General features: G+C 47.3%; 3 protein-coding genes across 3 annotated transcripts; all 3 read left to right on the top strand.

Moving 5' to 3' along the window:
• LOC8081079 (probable glutamyl endopeptidase, chloroplastic) lies at positions 413-16,723 on the top strand. The gene is made up of 15 exons (XM_002467935.2): positions 413-748; positions 2,736-2,952; positions 3,066-3,176; positions 3,314-3,359; positions 3,447-3,556; positions 3,633-4,136; positions 12,681-12,809; positions 13,098-13,394; positions 13,493-13,951; positions 14,153-14,218; positions 14,330-14,390; positions 14,604-14,753; positions 14,827-14,964; positions 15,487-15,767; positions 16,279-16,723. Coding segments are annotated over exons 1-15 (2,832 nt in total). The 5' UTR covers positions 413-486; the 3' UTR covers positions 16,280-16,723.
• LOC110435426 (nicotianamine synthase 2-like) lies at positions 18,238-20,452 on the top strand. The gene has a single exon (XM_021460958.1). The coding sequence runs from the start codon at positions 18,356-18,358 to the stop codon at positions 20,168-20,170; it is 1,815 nt and encodes a 604-aa protein (XP_021316633.1). The 5' UTR covers positions 18,238-18,355; the 3' UTR covers positions 20,171-20,452.
• Positions 23,137-25,412, top strand: LOC8081078. The gene is made up of 2 exons (XM_002467934.2): positions 23,137-23,767; positions 24,630-25,412. Exons 1-2 carry the CDS (start codon positions 23,296-23,298, stop codon positions 25,184-25,186), a joined length of 1,029 nt encoding a protein of 342 aa, XP_002467979.1. The 5' UTR covers positions 23,137-23,295; the 3' UTR covers positions 25,187-25,412.

The raw sequence follows: 25,696 nt of genomic DNA, 5'->3' as shown, positions 1-25,696 counted from the left end.
CTATTCCGGGTTTTTCAATAACCAAATATAAAAGACGAGAATGACTCTCTAGAGTGCGCATGAGATTTAGCAAAACTGTTGGAAAGTAAAAAAAATATAAAAAGTGATTTTTATGCAAATAGCTCTCTAAATGATAATTTAGAGAGTGAGATTTTTTGAGATGCTCGGCAAATAACATAATCTATTAAGTAGATTCTAAATTTCTCCAAAATAAAAGGATCCAAACGGCTTTTAGTTTTAGTGGAAAGAATTCGTTAGATCTTCTTGCAATGCGGGGTTTACTTGATACGTATGGTAATTTTGGGATGAGTTTTGTGCAAGTCGTTTGTTTTAAACATATTTCTTTTGCTGCGGAAAAGAGCAGAAATATCTTTCTCTGCCTCTCTTCACTGCCGGAACACAAAGCAGCAACAGCATGTCTAAAAGCTAATCCCCTACGCTATCTGTATATACAAAGACGGAAGCGCGACCCCGAAAAAAAAAATCATGTCCTCCATCTCCATCCTGCACAGATCCTGCCTCCGCCTAGGTCTGCTGTCGTTCTCACCTCTGCGTGCTCGCGCCACCACTCTACGCCTTCCACTTCCTCAGCCGCGGCGGCATCTCCACCCGCCCCGCCGGAGCGCCATGAGCTCTGCCGCGTCCAGGCTGTCGCACATCGCTGCTGCCACCGGCGGCGGGGGCGGCGCGGCCGGGGAGTCGAGTGAGTCGCCGCCGGCCGCATCCGCCGCGGCCCAGGAAGACGATGGTACGTCACCCTCGCTCGGAGCGATCGTTGCGTTGTGCTGTTGATCGCAACTTGGCTTATCTGTGGGTTTTAGTGGATTGGTGGGTCGATGGTGGCGAGATTGGAGCTTAGTTGACTTTATGCGCCGTGATTGGTCGATTGGATAGGCTAATGCATCTCGCTGGTGAATATCACGCACAAGACGCTTTGTTCATCTTTTTGCAACTAACATAAGCTTGTGCTTTATGGTTTATATATGCGGAGCGATCATATCTTAGTTGCCAAGGAAAAGATATGGCTGGTTTTGTTTAAGTTTCTAAACCACAGTATTAGACTACACTCATATTCAGCTGGCCTTAAATCTTCTTTTACGGTTCTATCCTGTAGTTGTTTTGTGAACCGAGTAAGGGGTGCTTGGTCCAGCTAGGAGCTCCTAAATCTAGTCCCATTTAGTCACTTTTTACCCAAACACTATGACTAAATGGGCTTTAGTCCTCTCTAGCAACTCTGGAGTTACTAAATGGGACTAAACCATTTAGGAGGGACTAAAGTTTAGCAGCCCAAATCAAACACCCCCTAACCTACTAAGAATAGTGAAACTTATCTTGGGATTGTCTTAACTAAGTTTTGATGCTGATGGTTTTGATTGGTAGAGACAATATTACCTTAACACAGTGGGGAGTTGAATGAAGCCAGACTTTTGGGTCTGGGCTAGTGTGACAGACAATTGTAGTACTATGTTGCTCATCATGAGAGCAAATAGTCCACTACATTTTTTTTTCTTGAATGCGCAGGCGAGCTGCACATCATTGCGTTAGAAAGAAGAGTACTTAAAGTACAACACACGCCAGCCACCGACATCGTCAACTTACACTCATGTCTAATTCCATGCATGCCACAAACAAAAACCAAAACGACAAACACTTATAATCCCCCAACAATGGTCAGATCATGACCCAAAGCTGGACCTCATCTCTAGTGAGCTGCATGACCCACCAGGCGTGATGACAAGATCCCATTAACACACAATCATTTCGATGTTTCCAAATTATCCAAGCACCAAGAGTGATCAAAGACTTCAATCCAGTCTCCATAGAGCTTGTCACCATGTTAATCGTCTTGGGCCACCAATCGTCAAATTCTATAGTGGGTGGATCACTGGATTCTCATGACAAATCTGGGAGGCCAAAATGTATAAGCAGCAAGGGACGTTGAGAAGATACAAGTGGCCAAGATGTGGTGGATCGTCTCACTTTCCTGATCACATACCTCCACATGTCTCAACTCCTGTAGAGCTAAACGATCTGCTGTACAGAACGGCTATGGAATACTAACCAATGGAAGAACTGCCATTTCTTGGGAGTCCATGATTTCCATCTCAATTTCCACGGCTCAAGGGGATGTATCCTATGCAGAAATACACGTAGGTTGACTTTGGGGCTGCTTGGTTACCGGCCACTACTGTCCACACCACAGGTGCGGCAACATCAGAGGTGAGACGCAGGAAATAGCCGCCACAATCTGTGGCGAGATTAGTACCCATCTGAACTGCACATTTTTGTGGTCGTCTACGTTCAATCGTCGACCAAACATCTACGTGAGGTGGCTGGGAACCAAACTGCTGTACATTCCCATTAGGATTTCTAATAGTCCTGTACACCGTTGTATCTCCACCTTAGCTTCTACGTTCCATATTTTAAGGTATTGTGACAATGGTATCACCAAGAGATCTCTTTGGATGTCCTGGACCCAGTGACGATCAGTCAATGCTTCACTGACAGTGTGCCTATTTGCTCAGCGCTAAGAAATGAGGGCGAACAGGACAGGAGCACAGAATAGTCTACTCAATTGGCTCTATATATTTCCTCTTGCGAGTCATACATGGTTTTTTTTAATGCTATTTCAACATTATATTTTGTTGCTGGTTGAGCATGTTATGTCCTGGATTTAATTCCACAACAAACTACAATATAGAAGTGAACAGCTGTTGTATTTGCATACCATGCAGGTCTTTCATCTGGGGACATGGGCTACCGCCTTCCTCCAAAAGAAATACAGGATATTGTTGACGCACCACCACTTCCTGTCTTGTCATTCTCTCCAAACAAAGACAAAATTCTGTTCCTAAAGCGTCGAGCACTGCCACCACTGTCAGACCTTGCAAAGCCTGAGGAGAAGCTTGCTGGTCTAAGGATCGATGGCAATTCTAATACTAGGAGCCGAATGTAAGTAACACTTAAAGCTTTGGCCAAATTTTAGGTGCTTTTTTCCTTATTTCCTTTAATTCATGACAGGTTTAGCATGTCACTACTGTATATCTGATACATCTAATTTGTAGGTCTTTCTACACTGGAATAGGTATCCATAAGCTATTGGACGATGGGACTTTGGGCCCAGAGAAAGAGGTGCATGGATACCCAGTAGGTGCAAGGATTAATTTTGTTACCTGGTAATTTTATATAGTTTCAATTAAGTATCTTTTTTGCTATTTCTTTTTCATTTTTTACTTTGCTTTTCACATTTCAAAAATAATATTCTGTTTCTATCGTGGATCGCATCACGATTTGCCCTGAACTGGGTGAATAGGTCACAAGACGGCCGCCATATATCCTTCAGTGTTCGAGTTGACGAGGTGATCGGTTGTCTTTAAGACAGACAGCAAACAGTTTTTATGTATTTTTAATAATTACTTATAAGAATTCTGATGTTTTTACAATAGGAGGACAGCAAAAGTGGAAAGTTGAGAGTATGGATTGCTGATGTGGAATCTGGAGAGGCAAGGCCACTTTTTAAATCGCCTGAGATATACCTAAATGCTATTTTTGACAGGTGAAGCTGAATCTCTATGCACGGTATCTTTTCTAGTTCTTGCTTGTAACTAACATTGTTTCTGCTATTGTTGCAGCTTTGTATGGGTTAATGATTGTACACTGTTAGTCTGCACTATTCCTGCGACACGTGGAGCTCCACCACATAAGCCATCAGTTCCATCTGGCCCAAAAATTCAGTCTAATGAGTCAAAGAATGTAGTCCAAGTGAGAACTTTCCAAGATCTGCTGAAAGATGAGTATGATGCTGAGCTATTTGATTACTATGCAACCTCACAGCTTGTGTTAGCTTCTTTGGATGGAACAGTGAAGCCAATTGGCCCTCCAGCTATATATACATCTGTTGATCCATCACCGGATGATAAATACATAATGCTTTCTTCTATCCACCGCCCATATTCCTACATTGTACCTTGTGGGAGGTTTCCAAAGAAAGTTGAATTGTGGACTGTAGATGGAAAGTTCATTAGGGAACTTTGTGATTTGCCCCTGGCTGAGGACATTCCAATTACGATGAGCAGTGTACGCAAGGGAAAGCGCTCGATTAATTGGAGGGCAGACAAACCTTCGACACTGTACTGGTATGTTACTAAAATTTGCATTGGTATTTTTTTTCGTTTATTTAGAGATGAATTCCTTCTGTAACATCATACTGTACCTCAACATAAGCTTACAAAGTGATAATAGAGTAATATAGTTCAGTTAAGTAGCTGCGTGGAAATAGAAAGACTTCAAGCCAACCATGGTAGTTAAAATCTCAATTTTAATGCTAGAAGTGTAAAACCCTACAGGAACAGTGTAATAGGGGTCGAATGACAATCCTACTTGTTTGTTTATTTATGGTTATGGTCTCAACTTCGATGATTTGAACTAAAATTTGTTAGCGCCCATCCATTCAAACTTATCCTCATGGTTTACCTTCCAAATGTCATAATTCACACTTAAAACGCCAAATTTAGCGATCCAGAAACAAAACATCAATACCAATGCTATATTTTTTTTTCCATAAAAGATCTCTTCCATGTCCAAAATATGGGTAAGTGCCTATATTAGTAGCAAAAAAAAAAAACCTGTCGAGGCAAAATATGTGTTTGTCTACCATCTATGACTTTTGAGATTGACTACCTTAAAGAAAATTGGTTTAATTGAACAGTTTGTGTTCTTTTGTTGGTTCCACGAAGCCTGACCTAGTGTGTGTCAGGTGTCACTATGCAAAAAAATAAATAATTTCAAACAGTAAGTTCTATAGTAGTATAGTTTCAAACTGTTAGAAGAGTCAATGACCTATTGGGCCTTAGCCCATTAGGGTTAATTAGTCACTTGCTTAGGGGCCAAGTAAGTCTTGCTTGTAAGTCAAGTAAACCTCTCTATATAAAGAGAGGAGATGTATCAATCTAATCAAGCAAGAGATTAGAAGGAAAAATCTCTTCTCTCTTGCCGGCCGTGGGCAGAGCCCTGCGGCCGGCGTTCCTAGCGCCCAAACCCTAGCCTCCTCTCTCGCTCTCACGGCCGCCTCCCTGTGAACAGTACCCGTTGCTACTGTAGCGCAGGTACTGTTCATGTCTTCAGCTGCCGCTCCCTCAATCCCAATCAATCTCCCTCAACCCTAGCAGCCACATAACACAAACAGTAGCATCTGCATTCTGCAGTAGTATAGTTGCATTTTCATAGCCCTCCATGGGACACTCTTGATTGAAACTTGGGCACTCCTCTTCAGGGGTTGAAAGTGAAACATGATGGTAGTTTGCCTATCAGCATGAGATAAAAATGTTTGCTTTCATGGTAATCATAACTTTTCTTTTGCCCTTTTTGCTTGGTTCTGACTATATTTGATAAGCTTCCATATATTATCTTTTGCTTTAATTAACCAGTTTCACTTAAAGCTGAATTCTGATAAATATGACTTTATGCAAATGCATGTTTTTCTTTTTGCAGCATTCCAATTGTACTGCTATATCCTATGTAGAATATTAGTCCCTCCAATTCCAAATTTTTTAGATCGTTCGTAGGTTTGTCCTAAGTCAACATATTTGGCTTTGACCACCAATAGCCAAAAATCTAAATAGATTTACAGCATTAGGTCGATACCTGTGTTTTTGAGAGTGCCTCACCAAACATTCAGGGTCTCTTGAAAACAGTGGCTGATGAATGTAGTCTTTGGTGCATAGCGGGTGCCTCTAATCTTCAGGAGCTTCTCATTAGGTTGCCCTCCCCAGACCTATATAAGGCTGTGGTTGGTAGGCTGCTACCCCCTTGGCCGTGTTTTCATCTAGTTCCTGGAGAGTTTATTTGTTGTTTCTATCTGGTGTGAGTGTGCTGTGTTTCCGGGCGGGGCTGTTTACCCTCCCCCCTGTACTTTTTCTCTCTTAATGAAATGGCACGTAGCTCTCCTGCACCGTTTGAGGAAAAAAAGGTTGATGCTACTAGATTCTGTTAGAATATATTGTAACAGCCCATATTGGGCGTACGGCCCATTGGCCTTGTACACTGTAACCCTAGCCTATTAGGCTATATAATGAAGGTCACCCCCCCTGATTAGGGTGTGCGGTGTTTCTCTACATGGTATCCTCTCTAATTACGATCCTAAACTTCCGCTTTGCTTCTCCTCCTCCGCCCGTGCGATCTCTCTGAGACCGCGCGCCACCGCACCATCGGCCGCGCCCTACGCGCCGCCGCCTTCCTTCCAGGCCGCGCGCACTCCCAGGCCACGCGCGCCGCCGCCTCCCTGGCCATCTCGCGACGCTGCCTTCCGCGCGGATCAGCGTCCAGGCCGTCACCGCGCGGATCAATCGCGATCCGCGCCCAGGCCGTCACGCGCGGTTCGCGGCTCGATCGCGACCGCCTTCGCGCCGCCGTTTTCCAGGACGCGCGCCCAGGTCCGCCCTCGCGCCGTTCGTCCTCTTCGTCACGTGCGGCTCGCGGTCCTGCGGCCTCCCGCGACTCTTCTGTGGACTACGTCGCGAATCTTCTCTACGCCAGCTGCGCCCATGACGTCGTCCTCGTCGAGTTCCTCCTCCATAACCGGCGCCCAGTCGTCTGGTGCTCTGGGGGACTCTGTTTCCGCCCCCCTCTTCGCCGCCTACGCCTCCGTCAACGTCAAGCAGCACGTCCCCATCGCGCTCAGCCTCGAGCGCCCGAACTACTCCAAGTGGAAGGCCTTCTTCACCGCCCTCTGCGGCAAGTACGGTCTGCTCGGCCACATCAACGGCACAGCGCCGCGCGCCCGGCTGACACCCTGTGGTCTCAGCCTGACGCCTGCATCCGCGGCTGGATGTACGGCTCCGTCGACGACGCCGTCCTCGACCTCGCTATGGAACCCGAACAGGATGCGCGCGCTCTGTGGGTCTCCATCGAGGCCTTGTTCCAGGCGAACAAGGAGTCCCGCGCCGTCGTCCTCGAGCAGGAGTTCCACAACCTGCTCCAGGGCGACCTCTCCATCGACGCCTACGCCCAGCAGATGAAGCGCACCGCCGATGCCCTCCGGGAGGTCGGCCACACTATCTCTCCTGCTCAGCTGGTGCTTAACCTTCTGCGTGGCCTTAACCCCCGCTTCGCCAACACTGCTGACATCATCTCCAACACGTCGCCACTTCCCGACTTCAAAGCCGCCACCAACATGCTTCGTGTCAAGGAAATCCGCCTTGGCACTGAGGGCAAGGCGGCCTCGGCCTCAGCTCTGGTTGCCTCCACCACCTCTGCCTGCACATCGCCGTCCTGCCAGTCCACCCCTCCTGCGTTCACCAATCGTGGGGGCGGTGGCAAGGGCAAGGGTGGCAAGGGCAAGGGCAGCCGTGGTGGCAACGGCGGCAGCAGCAGTGGCGGCGGTGGACGCCACCAGCAGCAAGGTGGCAACGGCGGCGGTGGACGCAACCACCAGCAAGGCGGCAATTTCGGCGGGCGTCAGCAGGCCGGCCCCTGGGTGTGCTACAGCCCTTGGGCTGCTCCGTGGCCTCCCCAGCAGCAGCAGTGGGGCGCGCCACCTGCGCAGCAGTGGGGTGCACCATCTGCGCCTCCTCCACAGGCACACACCGCCTTCGCGCCTCCGCAGTTCTCCCATGCCGGCGGTCCCCCAGCGTACGGGCCCCCGGGCAGCTGGGACTCGGCCGGACTGATTGCCGCCCTCAACCAGATGGCGATCTAGGGCGGGACTGCACCTTGGGTCATGGACAGCGGAGCGACATCTCACATGTCCTCCAATGACGGTATTTTACTCTCCCGTCTCCTGTTGCCACCATCGTACATTACGGTCGTTAACGGTCAATCCGTCCCTATTCATAGTCGTGGCACCTCTGTTATTCAAATAGCTGATCGTCCTTTTCATCTTGATAATGTTCTTGTCGCACCTCAACTCACTCGTAATCTGTTATCTGTTCGACAGCTTACTCGCGACAATAACTGTTCCATTGAGTTTGACGCCTCTGATTTATCTGTTAAGGATCTGCAGACCAAGACGGTCCTCCTTCGGTGCAATAGCTATGGGGATCTCTACACCATTCCACACCACATGCCACCTCGCTGCCATGTCGCCGTCGTCTCCCCGGAGTTATGGCACTCCCGCCTTGGTCATCCTGCACCTGCCATCGTCACAACTCTCAATAAGCTATCAGCTATCCAGTGTAATAAAGCAGCTCGCCACACTTGTCATGCCTGTCAACTTGGCAAGCACGCTAGGCTGCCATTCGCTAGTTCGGTTTCTAGTACATCAGCTCCCTTTGAACTTGTTCACTGTGATGTCTGGACCTCTCCAGTTTTGAGTATTTCTGGCTTTAAATTTTATCTTGTCATGGTTGATGATTATACACATTATTGCTGGATGTTTCCTCTTCGCCATAAATCAGAAGTTCATGAACATATTGTCCAGTTTGTTGCTTACGCTCACACACAGTTCAGTTTTCCTGTGCGCTGTTTTCAGGCAGATAATGGCACCGAGTTTCTCAACAATGCCACCGCTACCTTCCTAGCTAGCCGCGGCATCATGCTTCGCACCTCGTGCCCCTACACATCCGCCCAGAACGGCAAAGCCGAGCGGATGCTTCGCACCCTGAACAATGCTGTTCGAACGCTTCTGTTTCATGCCGCTATGCCTTCGTCCTATTGGGTTGAAGCCCTTTCCACCGCTGTGTTTCTGATCAACCGGCGGCCGTCATCCTCCATACATAATGGTATTCCCTATCATCTCCTTTACCGCAAAATGCCAGACTACTCCATCCTTCGCGTTTTTGGTTGCCTGTGCTATCCGAACCTTAGTGCCACGACTCCCCATAAATTGTCTCCTTGCTCAGCAGCGTGTGTCTTCCTCGGTTACCCTCCTTCACAAAAGGGCTACCGGTGTCTTGATCTTTCTACTCGCAAGATCATCATCTCTCGCCACGTTGTTTTTGATGAGACTCACTTTCCGTTTGCGGCTTCCAAGCCCCAACCGGATTCTCTTGATTTTTTGATACAGGATATCCTTCCCGCGCCTGCCCCGTCCACCTCAGACGTCCGGCATTCGCGGACTTCGGTTGCGCCTGCCTCATCTGCCGCAGACGATGCCGGCGACCCCGTTGGGCTGGACCCTGCCATCTTGTGGCATGGTGCTGCCTACAGACTGTATCAGGCGCCCCGGCAGGACACGCCTGCCCCCTCGGCTTCTCCGACAGCAGGCGCCCCCGACGCTGCAGCTGATCGGCAGCGGTTCGGCATCCACTACACTCGTCGCCCGCGCCCGCCACCGGTCCCTCAGCCGCAGGCGGAGGCGCCGCCAGCCCTACAGCAGCCGGTGGTGCCCCCAGCCCCAGCACCGCTGGCCGTGGCGCTCCAGGCTCCAGAGCCTCCTGTGCGGGAGACTCGTTCCCGAACAGGCTCCCTACCGCCGCCTATGCAGCGGTACGGCTTCACCGCTTCGTCCAGCCTGGCTTCTCCGCTGCCAGGCAACACTCGTGCCGCGCTCGCCGATGCCAATTGGCGTGCGGCGATGACCGAAGAATACAAGGCGCTTGTGGACAATGGCACCTGGCGTCTTGTTCCTCGACCACCTCGTGCCAACATCATCACCGGCAAGTGGGTCTTCAAGCACAAATACAATGCTGATGGCTCTCTGGCTCGTCATAAAGCCCGATGGGTTGTTCGTGGCTCGCAGCGGTACGGCATCGACTACGACGAGACGTTCAGCCCGGTTGTCAAACCGGCCACCATCCGGACCGTCCTCAGCATCGCCGCCTCTCGCTCCTGGCCGATACATCAGCTGGATGTGAAGAACGCTTTTCTTCACGGCCATCTGCACGAAACCGTCTACTGCCAGCAGCCGCCCGGCTTTGTCGACCCGGCGGCCCCCGACCACGTCTGTCTCCTGCAAAAGTCCTTGTACGGACTCAAGCAGGCGCCCAGGGCGTGGCACCAGCGGTTCTCCGGCTTCATTCAGCGGTCCGGCTTCACTGCTTCGACCTCCGACACGTCCCTCTTTGTTTACAAAGCGGGTGCCGACATCGCCTACTTGCTGCTCTACGTCGACGACATCATTCTGACAGCCTCGTCGACTCCGCTCCTTCGCCGCATCACCGAGCTTCTTCACTCCGAGTTCGCCATGACAGATCTCGGGGATCTCCATCACTTCCTTGGGATCTCTGTCACCCGTTCTGTTGACGGTCTCTTCCTGTCACAGCGCCAGTATGCTGTGGATCTGCTCCAGCGCGCCGGCATGGCTGAGTGTCATTCCACCGCGACTCCTGTTGACACTCATGCCAAGCTCTCTGCTACAGCCGGCGCACCGGTGGCGGATGCCACTCAGTACCGCAGCCTCGCCGGTGCGCTACAGTATCTCACGCTGACTCGTCCGGATCTCGCTTATGCAGTTCAGCAGGTGTGCCTCTTCATGCACGACCCGCGCGAGCCTCATCTTGCGATGCTCAAGCGTGTCCTGCGGTATGTCAAGGGCACCCTCTCCACTGGGCTTCACATCGGCACAGGCAGCATCACCAGCTTGACTGCCTACTCCGATGCTGATTGGGCTGGATGTCCTGACTCTCGGCGCTCCACATCTGGTTATTGTGTCTTCCTCGGCGACAACTTGGTCTCTTGGTCCTCCAAACGACAAACGACGGTTTCTCGTTCGAGTGTGGAGGCTGAGTATCGTGCTGTTGCGCACGCTGTGGCTGAGACCTGTTGGCTTCGTCAGTTACTCCAGGAGCTCCACGCACCCGTCTCTTCGGCGACGATCGTCTACTGCGACAATGTCAGTGCTGTCTACATGACCGCCAATCCAGTTCATCATCGTCGCACGAAGCATATTGAGATAGATATTCACTTTGTCCGTGAGAAGGTTGCTTTGGGACAGGTTCGGGTGCTCCATGTTCCATCATCCCATCAGTTTGCGGACATTATGACCAAAGGGTTACCTGTACAGTTGTTCACTGACTTTAGGTCCAGTCTTTGTGTTCGTGACACTCCCGCTTAGACTGAGGGAGGGTGTTAGAATATATTGTAACAGCCCATATTGGGCGTACGGCCCATTGGCCTTGTACACTGTAACCCTAGCCTATTAGGCTATATAATGAAGGTCACCCCCCCCTGATTAGGGTGTGCGGTGTTTCTCTACAGATTCATCATGACAACACACAGTACCTCAAGCCATGGTTCTGGGTGTCTGATATAAAAGGAGCACTGACTGTTCCTGCCCTAAGAGAGTATCTATATATTTGGGAGTTGGTTGATGATCGAACTCTGCAACTGGGAGTAATGGACCAGCACTGTTGGAATCGTACATATTCTGGAATATATGGCAGTAAATCTGCATATATTGGTTTTTTTCCCTGGAAGGATCCTCTTCGTACCTTAGAAGAGGATCGAAAACTGGGGTTGTGCTCAGCAGGTTTGGAGTGATGTCCTTCAGGCTGATCCTCCTTGCACCTCTGACCATCACCAACTGTTTCTCAGATTGGTGGCATCAGGCAATCAAGAACTTGCCTAGGGAAATCAGGAAAGGACTAAACTCACTCATTCTAATGGCATGATAAATATGGAAACACCAAAATGATTTTTTAATGGGGCAAGGCCAGATGTCAGGACAACCTTAGAGGCAGTTGCTGATGAGTGTGTCTTCTGGTGCTGAGCCCATTTGAAAGATCTTCAAGAACTTTTGGTCAGGGCACTTAATGTGGCCACACGATTATTAGTCCTTGGGTCAGTAGTTGCCTTTTTGTGTTTTTCGGTGCAGTTTCTTCCTTTGTTCTTGTGTGATTGGATGTGTTTTTGTGTAGTGTGTGTTTGGGTGTGCCTTTTTGGTGGGAGAGTTTCTTTTCCACCCTTGTTCTGTTTTTCCCTCATCTCTTGTTAACGAACTGATACACATTTCTCCTGCGTGTTTGAGAAATCATGTCAAGTAATTTCATAATACATAAGTATCCCTATGAGATATAGACGCAGACGCTCACATACACGAGCGCACACTCACCCCTATTGCCATAGAAATTACTTGTCATTGTATCAGGTGATAAGGCTATGCATGTTTTATTGCAACCTTCTTTTATCTCCCAGTGGAGATAAGTAGGTTGCCTTGTACAGGATCCCCCCCCCCCCCCCCTCTTCTTCCTTTATCTCTTTAATATAAGGGTGCTCACCTCTCTTGCATGTCCGAGGGGAAAAAAGAATTTGCTAGTCAAAGGTTAGTATTGTAGACCATGTGTCCTAACTCCTAAATGACTTACATTCAGAATTAGTGGGAGTTTGCTATTTTGTTTTGTAGTTTTTCAGTGCTACTAGCATATTTACCAAAAATGCCATCTTTTAAAATCAATATAAAATTACTAATCGTCGGCCCAATATAACTAAGCATACTCATTTTAGAATTGCATTGACATTTGATTTTTCTATTTTAATTTTATTAGAGATGCTCAAAGTCTTGATACTGCCTTGATGAAGTGTGATACGGGTTAACAGTTCATTCAAGTCTTGTTAATTGTCAGATCTCTTATGCATAAACCATGTTATTAGGCTATCTATATATTTTAGATGCTCTAGGATATTTATGATGAACATTTACTTGAGAATTGAGTATAACTTTCACTTATCAAAGGCTGCTATATGAGTGTTTCCATGAGCTACTCTTTTGTTCTAGCTCATTTTTACTTTATCCTTCTTCTGATCAGGGTGGAGACACAAGATGGTGGAGATGCAAAAGTAGAAGTCTCCCCTCGTGACATAGTTTACATGGAAAATGCTGAGCCTATAAATGGCGAACACCCAGAGATTCTGCATAAACTTGACCTTCGCTATGCGTATGTCCTTCAAACTATACATTAGCTACTTTAGATGGATCATTCAGCTTTTCTTCACTGCAGTTGCTACAATATTTCTAGCATAAAACTTAAATGAATAAGAATAACAATAAAATTTTCATTCTAAAAGTAATAACTAAAAAGGTCCAGTACTTCAAGTTGCTCGTGTCTCTGGTGCCTGGATGTAAACAAGATTGCATGTTTTTTACACTGTCCATTTGCTACACTGAATTGAAAACTAACTCTTCTAATCTTCTTGTCTTCTGGATTTTCATTCTGTTGGAACAGTGGCACCTCCTGGTGTGATGAATCTCTTGCTTTAGTGTATGAATCTTGGTTTAAAACTCGGAAAATCAGAACTTGGGTGCTTTCTCCTGATAAAAAGGATGTCAGCCCACGCATTTTATTTGACCGATCTTCAGAAGATGTATACTCTGACCCTGGCTCACCAATGTTTCGAAGAACTGCAATGGGAACATATGTCATTGCAAAGATCAAGAAAGAAGACGGAAATACTTATGTCTTGTTGAATGGGATGGGTGCCACACCAGAAGGAAATGTTCCATTCCTCGATTTGTTTGATATGTATGTTTAGACCCACTTATCAATGTTCTGTATTTTTACTAGAATATATGTCATTTGTCAATTGATGCAAATGCTTGTTCCTCCCTTTTCTTTTGCAGAAATACTGGGAGTAAAGAACGGATATGGGAGAGCGACAGGGAAAAGTACTATGAAACTGTTGTTGCACTGATGTCAGACAAAACTGATGGGGAACTGTCCCTTGATCAGTTAAAGATACTTACATCGAAAGAATCAAAAACGGAAAACACACAATATTACTTGCAGACTTGGCCAGAAAAGAATCAAGTTAAGATCACAAATTTCCCCCACCCATATCCTCAGCTTGCTTCCTTGTATAAGGAAATGATAAGATACCAGCGGAAGGATGGAGTTCAACTTACAGCAAACTTATACCTGCCCCCAGGGTATGATCCATCAAAAGATGGCCCTTTGCCATGTCTAGTTTGGTCCTACCCTGGTGAATTTAAAAGCAAAGATGCTGCTGGTCAAGTTCGTGGTTCCCCTAATGAATTTCCAGGGATTGGTGCTACATCTCCTCTTCTTTGGTTAGCTAGAGGGTATTTTTCTCTTCTTGTTATTCATTAATAATAGAATATGCATACGATATATGTTCCTATTTCTGTGATTCAAATTGTACAATAGCCCTCTGCACACCTTTAACCTTTAATAAAAATTTTTGAAGGAACTTTTTTTTAATCCATCTCTTGCAAATATGTTTTTCTGGTACATGCACACACACTGAATGCTATGATTTGCAGGTTTGCTATTCTGTCTGGTCCAACAATCCCAATTATTGGTGAAGGCGATGAAGAGGCCAATGACAGGTATATTTGCTACTAATCTATTCCATATCCTTCTGCAGGACTAAGTAATTTTGAACTATGCTATTACACCATAGTATATTTACTATTTCAGAATTACAAACTATATTGCAGATATGTGGAACAACTAGTAGCAAGTGCAGAGGCTGCAGTCGAGGAAGTTGTCAAAAGAGGGGTAAGCCTTTGCTACCTCTTCATTCACACAAATATGTTTACAAAATGAGTTTTTTTGCAATGACAGACATTTTTATGAGTGTTTCTTATGGTGCACTTTATAAATTTCATTCATAGGTGGAGCCTTCAATTTTTGCAAATACTTAAAACATTCTTCTATCTTGAGCAATACCTTCTGAGAGTTGACATGATCCCTGTTCTTGTATTTCTTTAGGTGGCTCACCCTGATAAAATTGCTGTTGGTGGTCATTCATATGGTGCATTCATGACAGCTAATCTGCTGGCTCATGCTCCTCATCTTTTCTCCTGCGGAATTGCTCGCTCTGGAGCTTACAACAGGACTCTAACCCCATTTGGTTTTCAGGTACAGACAAATGCTGTGTTTATATGCATGGAATAGATTTTGAGTCTTTAGTAACAATCTGATTTTTCTACAGAACGAGGATAGAACACTCTGGGAGGCAACAAGTACATATGTCGAGATGAGCCCTTTCATGTCTGCAAACAAAATCAAGAAACCAATTTTACTTATCCATGGAGAGCAGGACAACAATTCTGGGACACTGACAATGCAGGTCAAGTCTTTATGCTACAATCCTGCTCATAGCCAATGAAATATATTACTCTCTCTGGAAAAGTGTTAGAACTTTGTTGCTACTTCCTACCATGTATGATGTTTGAAGGTTTTCCAAGCATTTTTTTATCATATTCAAATTTGACTTGTGTATAGTTGATCTTAGCAAACAGCAACAAGAGTAATATTCCATACACAAGTAGTGCAAGTGACCCAAACTTCTGCAGTGATAGAGATAGACTCGTATAGTCACATATGCTACCATTAATTGTTGTACCAGGATACCAGTTTTCATTTTGCTAATGTGATATTAGACTAGCTTGATTTGAAGTGCCTTTACCTAGTGGACTAAAATGACTTGTTGCTTCTGGTTGTTTTATACAAATCGTCATTGTTTTCTGTGCTCTGTGGAAATATTCTCTATATTCTCATGATTTGATTTTATGCTTATTCTTTTTACTGGTTAGTGACTTTTAGTAATCTGTGTTATTGATCTCATGGTTTGTCCTTTTTCTTTTTGCAGTCAGACCGATTCTTCAATGCCTTGAAAGGTCATGGTGCGCTATCTCGTTTGGTCATACTTCCTTTTGAGAGCCATGGGTACTCTGCTAGGGAGAGTATTATGCACGTCCTGTGGGAGACTGATAGGTGGCTGCAAAACTACTGTGTAAACGGTACTAGCAAGGTTGACTCAGTGTCAGAGGCTGACAGTGAAAACAAAACATTGTCAGCTAGTGGCGGCAGTGCAGCCCGTGAAGGTCTAAACCCTGAGGAACTCTCATCATTACCAAGATCGCTTCTGTGGTATGTTTTTTCCTTGCTTGCTGCTTCTCATGAAGAAAAAAGATACACTTGTTTGTCTGTTGGGCTAATTGGCGCTCCTGATATTGTCATACTTGTTTGTCTGTTCGGTTAATTGGCGCTCCTGAGATTGTCTTACATAGGATTTATGATACCTGCCTTGAAGCTCATTGTACAGACTATGAAATAAATTTCTCATCTGCCTAATTATCGTATATCAAAGCTTCCATACGGAGCAGGCTGCTAACAATTTTGTCTTAAGTCTCTTACTGTGCAAATGCATGTAATCGTGTAAACAAATATTTGTTGACGCATTTTAAAAGTTAAGCATGTCAATACCAAATGATAATAAAAGAAATTGTTTCAGTTTCAGTAACTTATTTTATTTTGTGCAACTTATAGAGTAGTGTTTAATGGTTGAATTGTGCATCCATCTGCATGAACTTGTATACTTTTATCAATATATCCTTTCATAAAATAATTTTAAAAAAATAACATACTTGATTTCGTACAGATCAACTCTCTTCAGTTGGTGTTCATGAAACGTTCTCTGGACAGCCGACAGCAAGCCTAAAGGGAAAAATAAAGTGTATCGTTGCACTTGTGCCAGAACTGGTGCTCATTACCGTGTACCAGGGATGGCTTGATTGGCATCATATTTGTTTGGATTTCTGCAGGTGATCATGTTACTGACATGTAGGAAGCCCCAACCCCACAAAAAAAAAAAGGTATAGGAATGGCCTAGTCCCTGGTGGCTACTGCGCCCATTTGGGTCAATTTGTATTCTATTGGTAGAGGCCAATGAAACTGTAATTCTTGCCATTAATAACTTGTACAGGAATGTAGCCTTTTGCAGTTTTGATCCCATCTCTTGCACTCGGTGGCGAACTGATGTATTGCCATTCTTGGACAGCGAACTAAAATAAAATAATAAATAATGGAACTATGTTTATCATGTATTCCGATATCTTGGCATCGTCGCATTTTACCCATTTTGAGAGGCGCGGAACAGAACAGCTAAACTCGTGGAGGAGGATAAGAACGACAATGGAGTTCACAATGATGTGTAATCACCAGGCATTTCTTAGTTCCTTTAGCAACAAAGTCGAGAAATGACTTGATTTTCTCAGTGGGGCATAACTAGAAAAAAAAATCGGTGCAATTACAGTAGCGAACATTGCAGCACTTCCCAGTTGCTATCAAAGCACATCGCGTTGTAACTTGTATCTTCTGAAGTGGTTTGTTGGATGGTTTTGCTAACGCAGCAGCGAGGCCCCGCCCACATGCCATTTGGTGTCTCTTTCTCTTATTTTATATAAAAAATATACCTTCTTCATATAAAGTTGTATGAATAAAAACTTTATATTAAATTTTAGAGCTCGACATGATCTACAACTTTATAGTTGATAAACTATTTAATATATTTTAGAGTCATAAATATATGTTTTAAGTTATTATAATTTAAAATTTATTGTTTAAAATTTTCAAATGACCTCAAATGTTGACATAGCCTATACACCGTAGTTGACAACTTTTTTTTGAGATTGTTTAGAGACCCAAATTTTAGTTTTAAGTTTTCTAATTTTAAAGTTCATTTTTTAAAATTTTTCAAATGATCACTGGTGTTGACTTGGTATACACGAAAGTTGTGACTTTCAACATGATCTATAACTATAGAGTTGACAACCTTTTTATTTAAGATCATTTAGTGCTCCCAAATTTTGACATTTGAAAAATTAAAAAAAAAATCAATATCCGAGAATTTAAAATGAACATTTCGACATCTAAAGAATTCGGATAAAAATAGTATCAACTAAAATTTGTAGAACATATTGATAGCTCTAACTTTGATGTAGACCATGCCAACGTGGCAACATGGAAGGGAAAAAGGAGATTGGCTTGCTCTCCCTTCTTTCTTTCTTTTTTTTTGAAACTCTCTCCCTTCTTTTATTGGGATTGAGGGAGAAGTTTTCTCCATCAAGAAAATTTTTAACAAAAACTTATTTATGTCTTTAGTTTCTTTATCACTATTTTTTTTTTTAAAAAAGGGTTTTATTCTCAGGTGGAGATGCTCAGCGCCTGACCAAGGTCATGATGTGGACGTGGCAAACCCACTTCGGGAAAGGACCAAAATCAGAGCTACCACTTTCAGGGAGTGACGTGGACGTGTTGAAGATCGGAACACCATAATAACGAGGCATGAAACTGGCCTTGGCCATGGTGGACGCGTGAAGCGCGCCATGCGTTTGCCATGTAATGGGACGTCTCGTACTCTCGTAGTCCTAGTCCTCTCAGGTACTAATAATAAACTATCACTAATACACAGCCACATGTAAACAAAACACCTGTACGTCAACTTGAGCTGCCATCAGTTTACATGCCGCATCTGAAGGCCAGATCAGTGAGGCACTGATGAACGAACTGCCGAGACATTCTATATATACCCTCTGCCCCTGTTCCATTTCTCATCAAGCAGCACGAGTTCTGGAACACTTGCCTGCTCTTGAGCTCAAGACACCATCGATCAGCTGCTTCTCGTGCTCCTCACCAGCTTCCCAACTGCAACTTTAGCAGCGAAACTACCAACTTCCATGGAGGCCCAGAACGTGGAGGTTGCTGCCCTGGTGCAGAAGATCGCGGCCCTCCACGCCGACATCGCCAAGCTGCCGTCGCTGAGCCCGTCCCCCGTCGTCGACGCTCTGTTCACCAACCTCGTCATGGCCTGCGTCCCGCCGAGCCCCGTCGACGTGACCAAGCTCAGCCCGGACGCCCAGAGGATGCGGGAGGAGCTCATCCGCCTCTGCTCCGACGCCGAGGGCCACCTCGAGGCGCACTACGCCGACATGCTCGGCGGCTTCGACAACCCGCTCGACCACCTCGGTCGCTTCCCGTACTTCAGCAACTACATCAACCTGAGCAAGCTCGAGTACGACCTTCTGGTCCGCTACATCCCAGGGCTCGCGCCTTCCCGCGTCGCCTTCGTCGGGTCAGGTCCCTTGCCGTTCAGCTCGCTCGTGCTCGCCGCACGCCACCTGCCCAACACACTGTTCGACAACTACGACCGGTGCGGCGCCGCCAACGACCGTGCGCGGAAGCTGGTCCGTGCGGACAAGGACCTGAACGCGCGCATGTCCTTCCACACGGTGGACGTCGCCAACCTGACCGACGAGCTCGGCAAGTACGACGTCGTCTTCCTTGCGGCGCTCGTCGGCATGGCGGCCGAGGACAAGGCCAAGGTGGTGGCGCACCTTGGCAGGCACATGGCCGACGGGGCGGCTCTCGTCGTGCGGAGCGCGCACGGGGCTCGCGGGTTTCTGTACCCCATCGTTGATCCCGAGGACATCCGTCGCGGCGGGTTCGACGTTCTGACGGTGTACCACCCGGACGGCGAGGTGATCAACTCTGTCATCATCGCGCGCAAGATCGACGCCCACGCAAAGACGGAGGTTTCTGCCCTGGTGCAGAAGATAACCGGCCTGCACGCCGCCATCACCAAGCTGCCATCGCTGAGCCCGTCCCCCGACGTCGACGCGCTGTTCACCGAGCTCGTCATGGCCTGCGTCCCACCGAGCCCCGTCGACGTGACCAAGCTCGGCCCGGACGCGCAGAGGATGCGAGAGGAGCTCATCCGCCTCTGCTCCGACGCCGAGGGACACCTCGAGGCGCACTACGCCGACATGCTCGCCGGCTTCGACAACCCGCTCGACCACCTCGGCCGCTTCCCTTACTTCAGCAACTACGTCAACCTGAGCAAGCTGGAGTACGACCTCCTGGTCCGCTATGTCCCGGGCCTGGCGCCTTCCCGCGTCGCCTTCGTCGGGTCAGGCCCCCTGCCGTTCAGCTCGCTCGTGCTCGCCGCGCGCCACCTGCCGAACGCGCTGTTCGACAACTACGACCGGTGCGGCGCCGCCAACGACCGTGCCCGGAAGCTGGTCCGCGCGGACGAGGGCCTGCGGAAGCGAATGTCCTTCCACACCGCCGACGTCGCCAGCCTCACGGACGGCCTCGGCAAGTACGACGTGGTGTTCCTGGCCGCCCTCGTCGGCATGGCGGCCGAGGACAAGGCCAAGGTGGTGGCGCACCTTGGCAGGCACATGGCGGACGGGGCGGCGCTCGTCGTGCGGAGCGCGCACGGGGCTCGCGGGTTCCTGTACCCGATCGTCGACCCTGAGGACATCCGGCGCGGCGGGTTCGACGTGCTCGCCGTGTACCACCCGGACGACGAGGTCATCAACTCCGTCATCATCGCGCGGAAGACGGACGCCCACGCCAAGGGACCTCAGAATGGGCACGCGCATGCGCGCGGCGCGGTGCCGATAGTGAGCCCGCCGTGCAAGTGCTGCAAGATGGAGGCGAACGCGCTGCAGAAGAGGGAGGAGATGGCGACGACGGAGCTGTCCATCTGATGCGAAAAGGAACTTTTGAGGAGCTGCGCGTGGTAACAATAATTACGAAACGTTGTTTCGTCTCTTGATCTCTCGTGTAACTGTTCGTTTGCACTTGGTTATTTTGTTGTCATGCGAATGTGTAAGTGCTCAATAATGACGTGTTTTTCCTATGTGATGATATATATGCCAAGTTGCCAGCACTTTTACGTGTCTGATGTCACGGACGACATCGATGATCGAGAACAGTGTGCATGTAAACAAGTACTCCTACTGTTTGATGAGGCAGGGATTGATTTATCATCTTCTCACTCATTTCATTTCTGTTTTATAGGTGGTCTATCTCTAAATCATCCCTTACAAACTACTCCTTCGATGATATTTGACTAGTGTATTTAGGCCTTTGCCGAGTGCCAGAGACACTCGGCAAAGCCTCTGTGTCTCTTAGTGTTCCATCCAGAAATGATAAGCCCATTTGACCAAAAAAGAGTCATACAAAATATATTTTAACCCAATTTCACTTATAATATATTTATTTGCTAAAATAATTATCATCTAAGATGCACTATGAAAAAATATATTGATACAAGTGTTATATCCTAAATTTACTTATAGTTTGACTAACGGCTAGTCAATTTGTAAAGTTTGACTTTTCCCTCTAGTCAAATGCAGTTACTGTTTTCTGAATAGAGGGAGTAACAAATAGTACAAGCATAAGGAATAGGGTCGTTCCACCAAAATCATGAACTGAACTCGTGATGCACTATCTCACCTAGGTTGAGATGGTTCCACAGACCAAACACCCCACAACTATATATTTCAATATTTGTATGTGTGTACCATCGGGAGAAAATAATCACATTTGTAGTGCGGTGATTACACCTCCGTGTGAGGAGCAACTGCTGGAGTTCCATCCAATTTGGGATACTCTAGTGTTGCACTAGGTATTTTCCAGCAAGGGACCGAGCCTGACTCAATAGTTGTACGCAGAGACTACTCGAACAACCTTAATTATGCTTGAGCATGCGGTAAACATGGATGCCCACCCAAGTTCTTACATGGTGATGGACCAATGCTCCTAGTAACTTAAAAAACAAATAAAAGGATGTCTTGCCTATAAAGAGATTAAATTGTTGGTGAGATCGTACTAATACGTCTACAGCTTTGTCAAATGTTGTCTTCGGAAGAGAGGTTAAATATGTCCTTGATTTTTTTTAAAAAACAAAAGGCAAGCATGGCTTGTTAAGAATTTTCCAACTTATTGGAAATGTAACGACCCATCCTCTTCATCATTCTTAAAGCTTTCCTAACCAAGCCTAAGTTGTTAACAGTGATGTCTCCTGTTTAAGTTTCTCTCTTTCTCTCAACCATGTCCTTGGCCAAGTCTAGTTGTTCCTTGTGAATAGTGGTTCTGTGAGATAACCTTATCTCTCGATCAACTATCATCAAGACCAATTTTACCTACTAGTCAATCCTCATTCCAGGCTTATCTCGTCGAGATGCCCACTCGTCCCAGTAGGGAAGCCTGTCGGTCTGAGTGGCACTCCTCATCCTTTGTTTCTTTTGTTGGGATAACATTCCTCTTGAGGCCAAGCTTTGGCAAGTGGCATCCAGTCCTTTGTGTTTCCGATCCTCACATTGCAGAATCCCTAACTTGCATACAAACCCCTCTGTAGACTAGTATTGGGTGACTCATCACTCAGTAATAGAACAGACTCAGAGAACCAAAAGAGAACAATGGAGGGACTACTTTTATGGCTAGTAACAATTTACCTCCGTGTCATCTAAGCACAATGAAGTTAAATGTTTTATTCAATTTGTCTTCTGCCTTTTGAGATGCTCTTGAAATATATGGTGGTTATATTTGTATTTACTACAACTTATCCTACACTTCGTGATAGTGGAATATAAGTGGTGCGCATCTAGGGATTACCAGTTTGATTAGCCTAAACTGAGTTAGTTAAGTGGCTACTCAGTTTAGCTTACTTAACTTGAGCAGATCCCAACGGTTGCTCAAGATTACATCACTTTGTCCGTGTAATTAATAGAGCTCTATTATTTGACCATAAATTCCTAAGAATTCCTATAGATCAAAATCATAGGTTTTGTTATGGTTTTAGAGTCACCATGAGAAACACTCTCACATATAATTTATGATTCGCACGTTATTAAATTATACAAATTTATAAAAAATAATTAATGGTTAAATAAAGATGTCTTATAAACCTTGTCAAACGGAGCCAATAGTAGTTGATAAAAGATGTGTTAAAAAGAAAAAAAAAACATCTTGTCTAGGTCTTTGACTTTGAGGCGGCAAAAAGTGAAAACATAGAACTAAAACCGATAATAAGTTCTAAAATTATGAGTGCATCTTCTAGCTTTACAAGGACAAAAAAGTCCGGTCCGAATCTTCAAGCTCGTAGCTGGGCCCTTGGGCCAGTACTGGAGCTGGAAGAACAAAGGCGGGTCCACTCCACCACCTTTTCCTTCACCTTTTCTGCTTTTCATCGACGCCGACCGTCCCTCACGGTCCCTGGCCTGGACCCCACCGGAGAACCGAAGATACACAGTCACACAGCACCGTTAGCGTTAAAGACGTGACAATCCTATAATTGCACATATGCTTTTCTGCCACAGTGCCCATTCTAGCCGCCGCCGGCCGGCCTGTGTCAAAGCCGTCGTCCAACCCGCTCCCACTCTCGTGCTCCCCGGCCACCTGATCCCAGCGTCACGGGAACCTGCGCGCCCTGCCCTGGCAAAAGACCCCGACGATTTCCCGGACCACATTGATGCCATCCATCTCCATCGCCCAGAGCCAAACAGACCCCCCTTGAATCTCACAGATCGACTAGGCCGGCCGCGCTAATACAGACAAATCCTTTGCTTAAAAAAATGGAAGATTCGGTTCCCAAACCGCGCCCGGTGGTGGTGCTCGCCAAACCGCCACCACAACCTCACCTAAACCACTTGTTTATATTCTGATGACAACACAACAAAGCAAAGCATCGTATTATATTACTCTTATTTTATACCCGTAAACCAAATTCGTTTCATTTGGTCAACAAAGCAAGGAAGCCCCTCTCTCTGCCTCGCACACACCGGGCACCACCGGGCCCGGGTCGTCTCCTGCCCCGGCATCACACGCCATGTGCGGTGGGTGCTGCCGCCGCCAGCGCGGGCCCGACGGGACGCCCGTCGTAGGCCGGCGCCGGGGGTGCGGGACCGTGCTCGCCGTGCTGGCCCTGGCGGTGGCCGCGGCGGTCGCGTTCCTGGAGAGCACGGCCGGCGGGGTCTCGTACGCGGGGGACGGGTGGCTGCACGAGTGCGCCAAGTGGGACGCCGACGGCGGCCGGTTCCTGGCGTCCACCTTCTTCGGCGGCGGCGTGGCGGAGGTGCGCGCCGGCGCCGGCGCCGCCGCCGGCGAGGCCGAGGAGCGTGTGGTCGTGGCGGACCCCGACGCGGCCGGCCGCGTCGCGCTGGGGCTCGCGATCGACGCGCCCAGGCGGCGCCTGCTCCTGGTCTACGCCGACCGACCGCTGCGCTTCGGCTACGCCGCGCTGGGCGCCTACGACCTCGGATCGTGGCGCCGCCTCTTCCTCACACGCCTCGACGTACCAGGTGGGTCTCTCGGCCGTGCGATCTGCCCTGTTTGCTGATTAGGATAGATCGCGTGTATTCGCGTGGACCTGTTTGTTTGTGAGATATGTTTCGCCCAGAGGGAGCCACCAGTAGGTCACTTACCTGTGGGCCTCCGTCTGCGCGCCGCCAGAATTCGTTCCGTTGGATCATAGATTTTTTTTGTCCGGAATGTTTCATGCAAGGCATTGAATTTTGTCTAGGCTTCCATGAATGTTGAGAGAGAGACTTCCATGAATGTTTCACCTGTAGTCCTGTAGTACTTGTACATGCTGGACAGGACGTAAAGGAGAAAAACAAACAGCAACAGCAGAAATTCCTAGTGAGGTGAAACTGACATATATATTGGTAAACTTACAATTGTAGATTTGGATTTCCGATCAGCAAATTTGGAAAGTTTTAAGAAAATCATGTTAAATGTTCGCAGAATTAAGAGCGATATTGTTCGGGGCACATGAAATTTGTGTTTCAGTCGCTTTCAGCTAGTACTGATATTCTAGATTTTCTTCGGTGGACAAAAAGTCCAAGCGCCCATTCAGAAAGTTAGACCACGCGTTTCGAGTCCTCTGATATTTCGACAACGCTGTAACCTATTGTGTCATTTTGGTATTCCTGGAGTGAAATTCATAATCCAAACTTGCAGACACTTTTGGTCCTTTTTACCCATCAACTTCATCGAATTCATGCCAAACGCTGCATGCTTTCTGTTCCCCTTTTCCCCCCTGATCTTACACTCCCCTAATGAAAATTTGGTTGTTAATTTGATATTAAGCCAGCACACAGACTTAAGTTTTGTCCATAATAAACTTGCATACCTTCATGACGGATCCTGTTTGATTTGCAGGTGAATCTACATTCCCCGACGATGTCGCCGCCGACGAGGACGGCAACGCCTACGTGACCGACGCCAAGGGAAGCAAGATCTGGAAGGTCAGCCCGGACGGCGTGCTGCTCGGCGTCATCAAGAACGCCAGGTTCACGCAGCGACCGGGGCTGCGGCACAACTTGGTCGGCCTCAACGGCATCATATACCACCCTAACGGCTACCTTCTCGTCGTCCACACCTCCGGCGGCGACCTCTTCAAGGTCGACCCAAAAACAGAGACCGTGCGCGTCGTCAAGGTGCAGGGGTCGCTGAGGCAAGGGGACGGGCTTGAGCTGCTCTCGCCGACGAGGCTGGTCGTCGCCGGCATGCCGAGTCGGCTGGTGGAGAGCTCCGACGACTGGGAGACCGCGACCGTCACCGGGAAGTACGTCGGGCCGATCCACCGGATCGGGTCGTCGGCCACGGTGAAGGACGGGGACGTGTACATCAACCACATTATCGGGTTCGGGCTCGGCAAGAAGAAGACGCACGTCCTTGCAAGGGCGGTGTTCTCGCCGTTGGCCGCAGCGAGTTGACGGCCGCCGTGGGATCAGCAGTCGTTTTTTTGCTTAAGCGGCAGTTCATAGACACAGACTATATATACTTCAGTGTGATACAGATGCTCATACTTGTTTCTACAATTGACACGTTCCTTAAAGCTGCACGATTGTTCTCTGTTTGCTGCATGCAAAACATGTACATGAATCCTTTCTTGGGTCAATTCAATTCTGAATTAGGCTCTGTTTAGTTCCCCACCTAAAATTTTTCATGTATCCCATCGAATCTTTCGGCACATGCATGGAACATTAAATGTAGATAAAAAAATAAACTAATTACACAGTTTGGTTGAAAATCACGAGACGAATCTTTTAAGCCTAGTTACTCCATGATTAGCCTTAAGTGCTACAGCAACCCACATGTGCTAATGACAGATTAATTATGCTTAATAGATTTGTCTTGCAGTTTCCTGACGAGCTATGTAATTTGTTTTTTTATTAGTTTCTAAAAATCCCTCCCGACATCCTTCCGACATATCCGATGTGACA

Source organism: Sorghum bicolor, chromosome 1 (assembly GCF_000003195.3).
Source record: "Sorghum bicolor cultivar BTx623 chromosome 1, Sorghum_bicolor_NCBIv3, whole genome shotgun sequence".
Taxonomy (NCBI): Eukaryota; Viridiplantae; Streptophyta; class Magnoliopsida; order Poales; family Poaceae; genus Sorghum; species Sorghum bicolor.
Note: the sequence above shows the minus strand (reverse complement) of the source record. Positions and strands in the feature narration are given on the sequence as shown.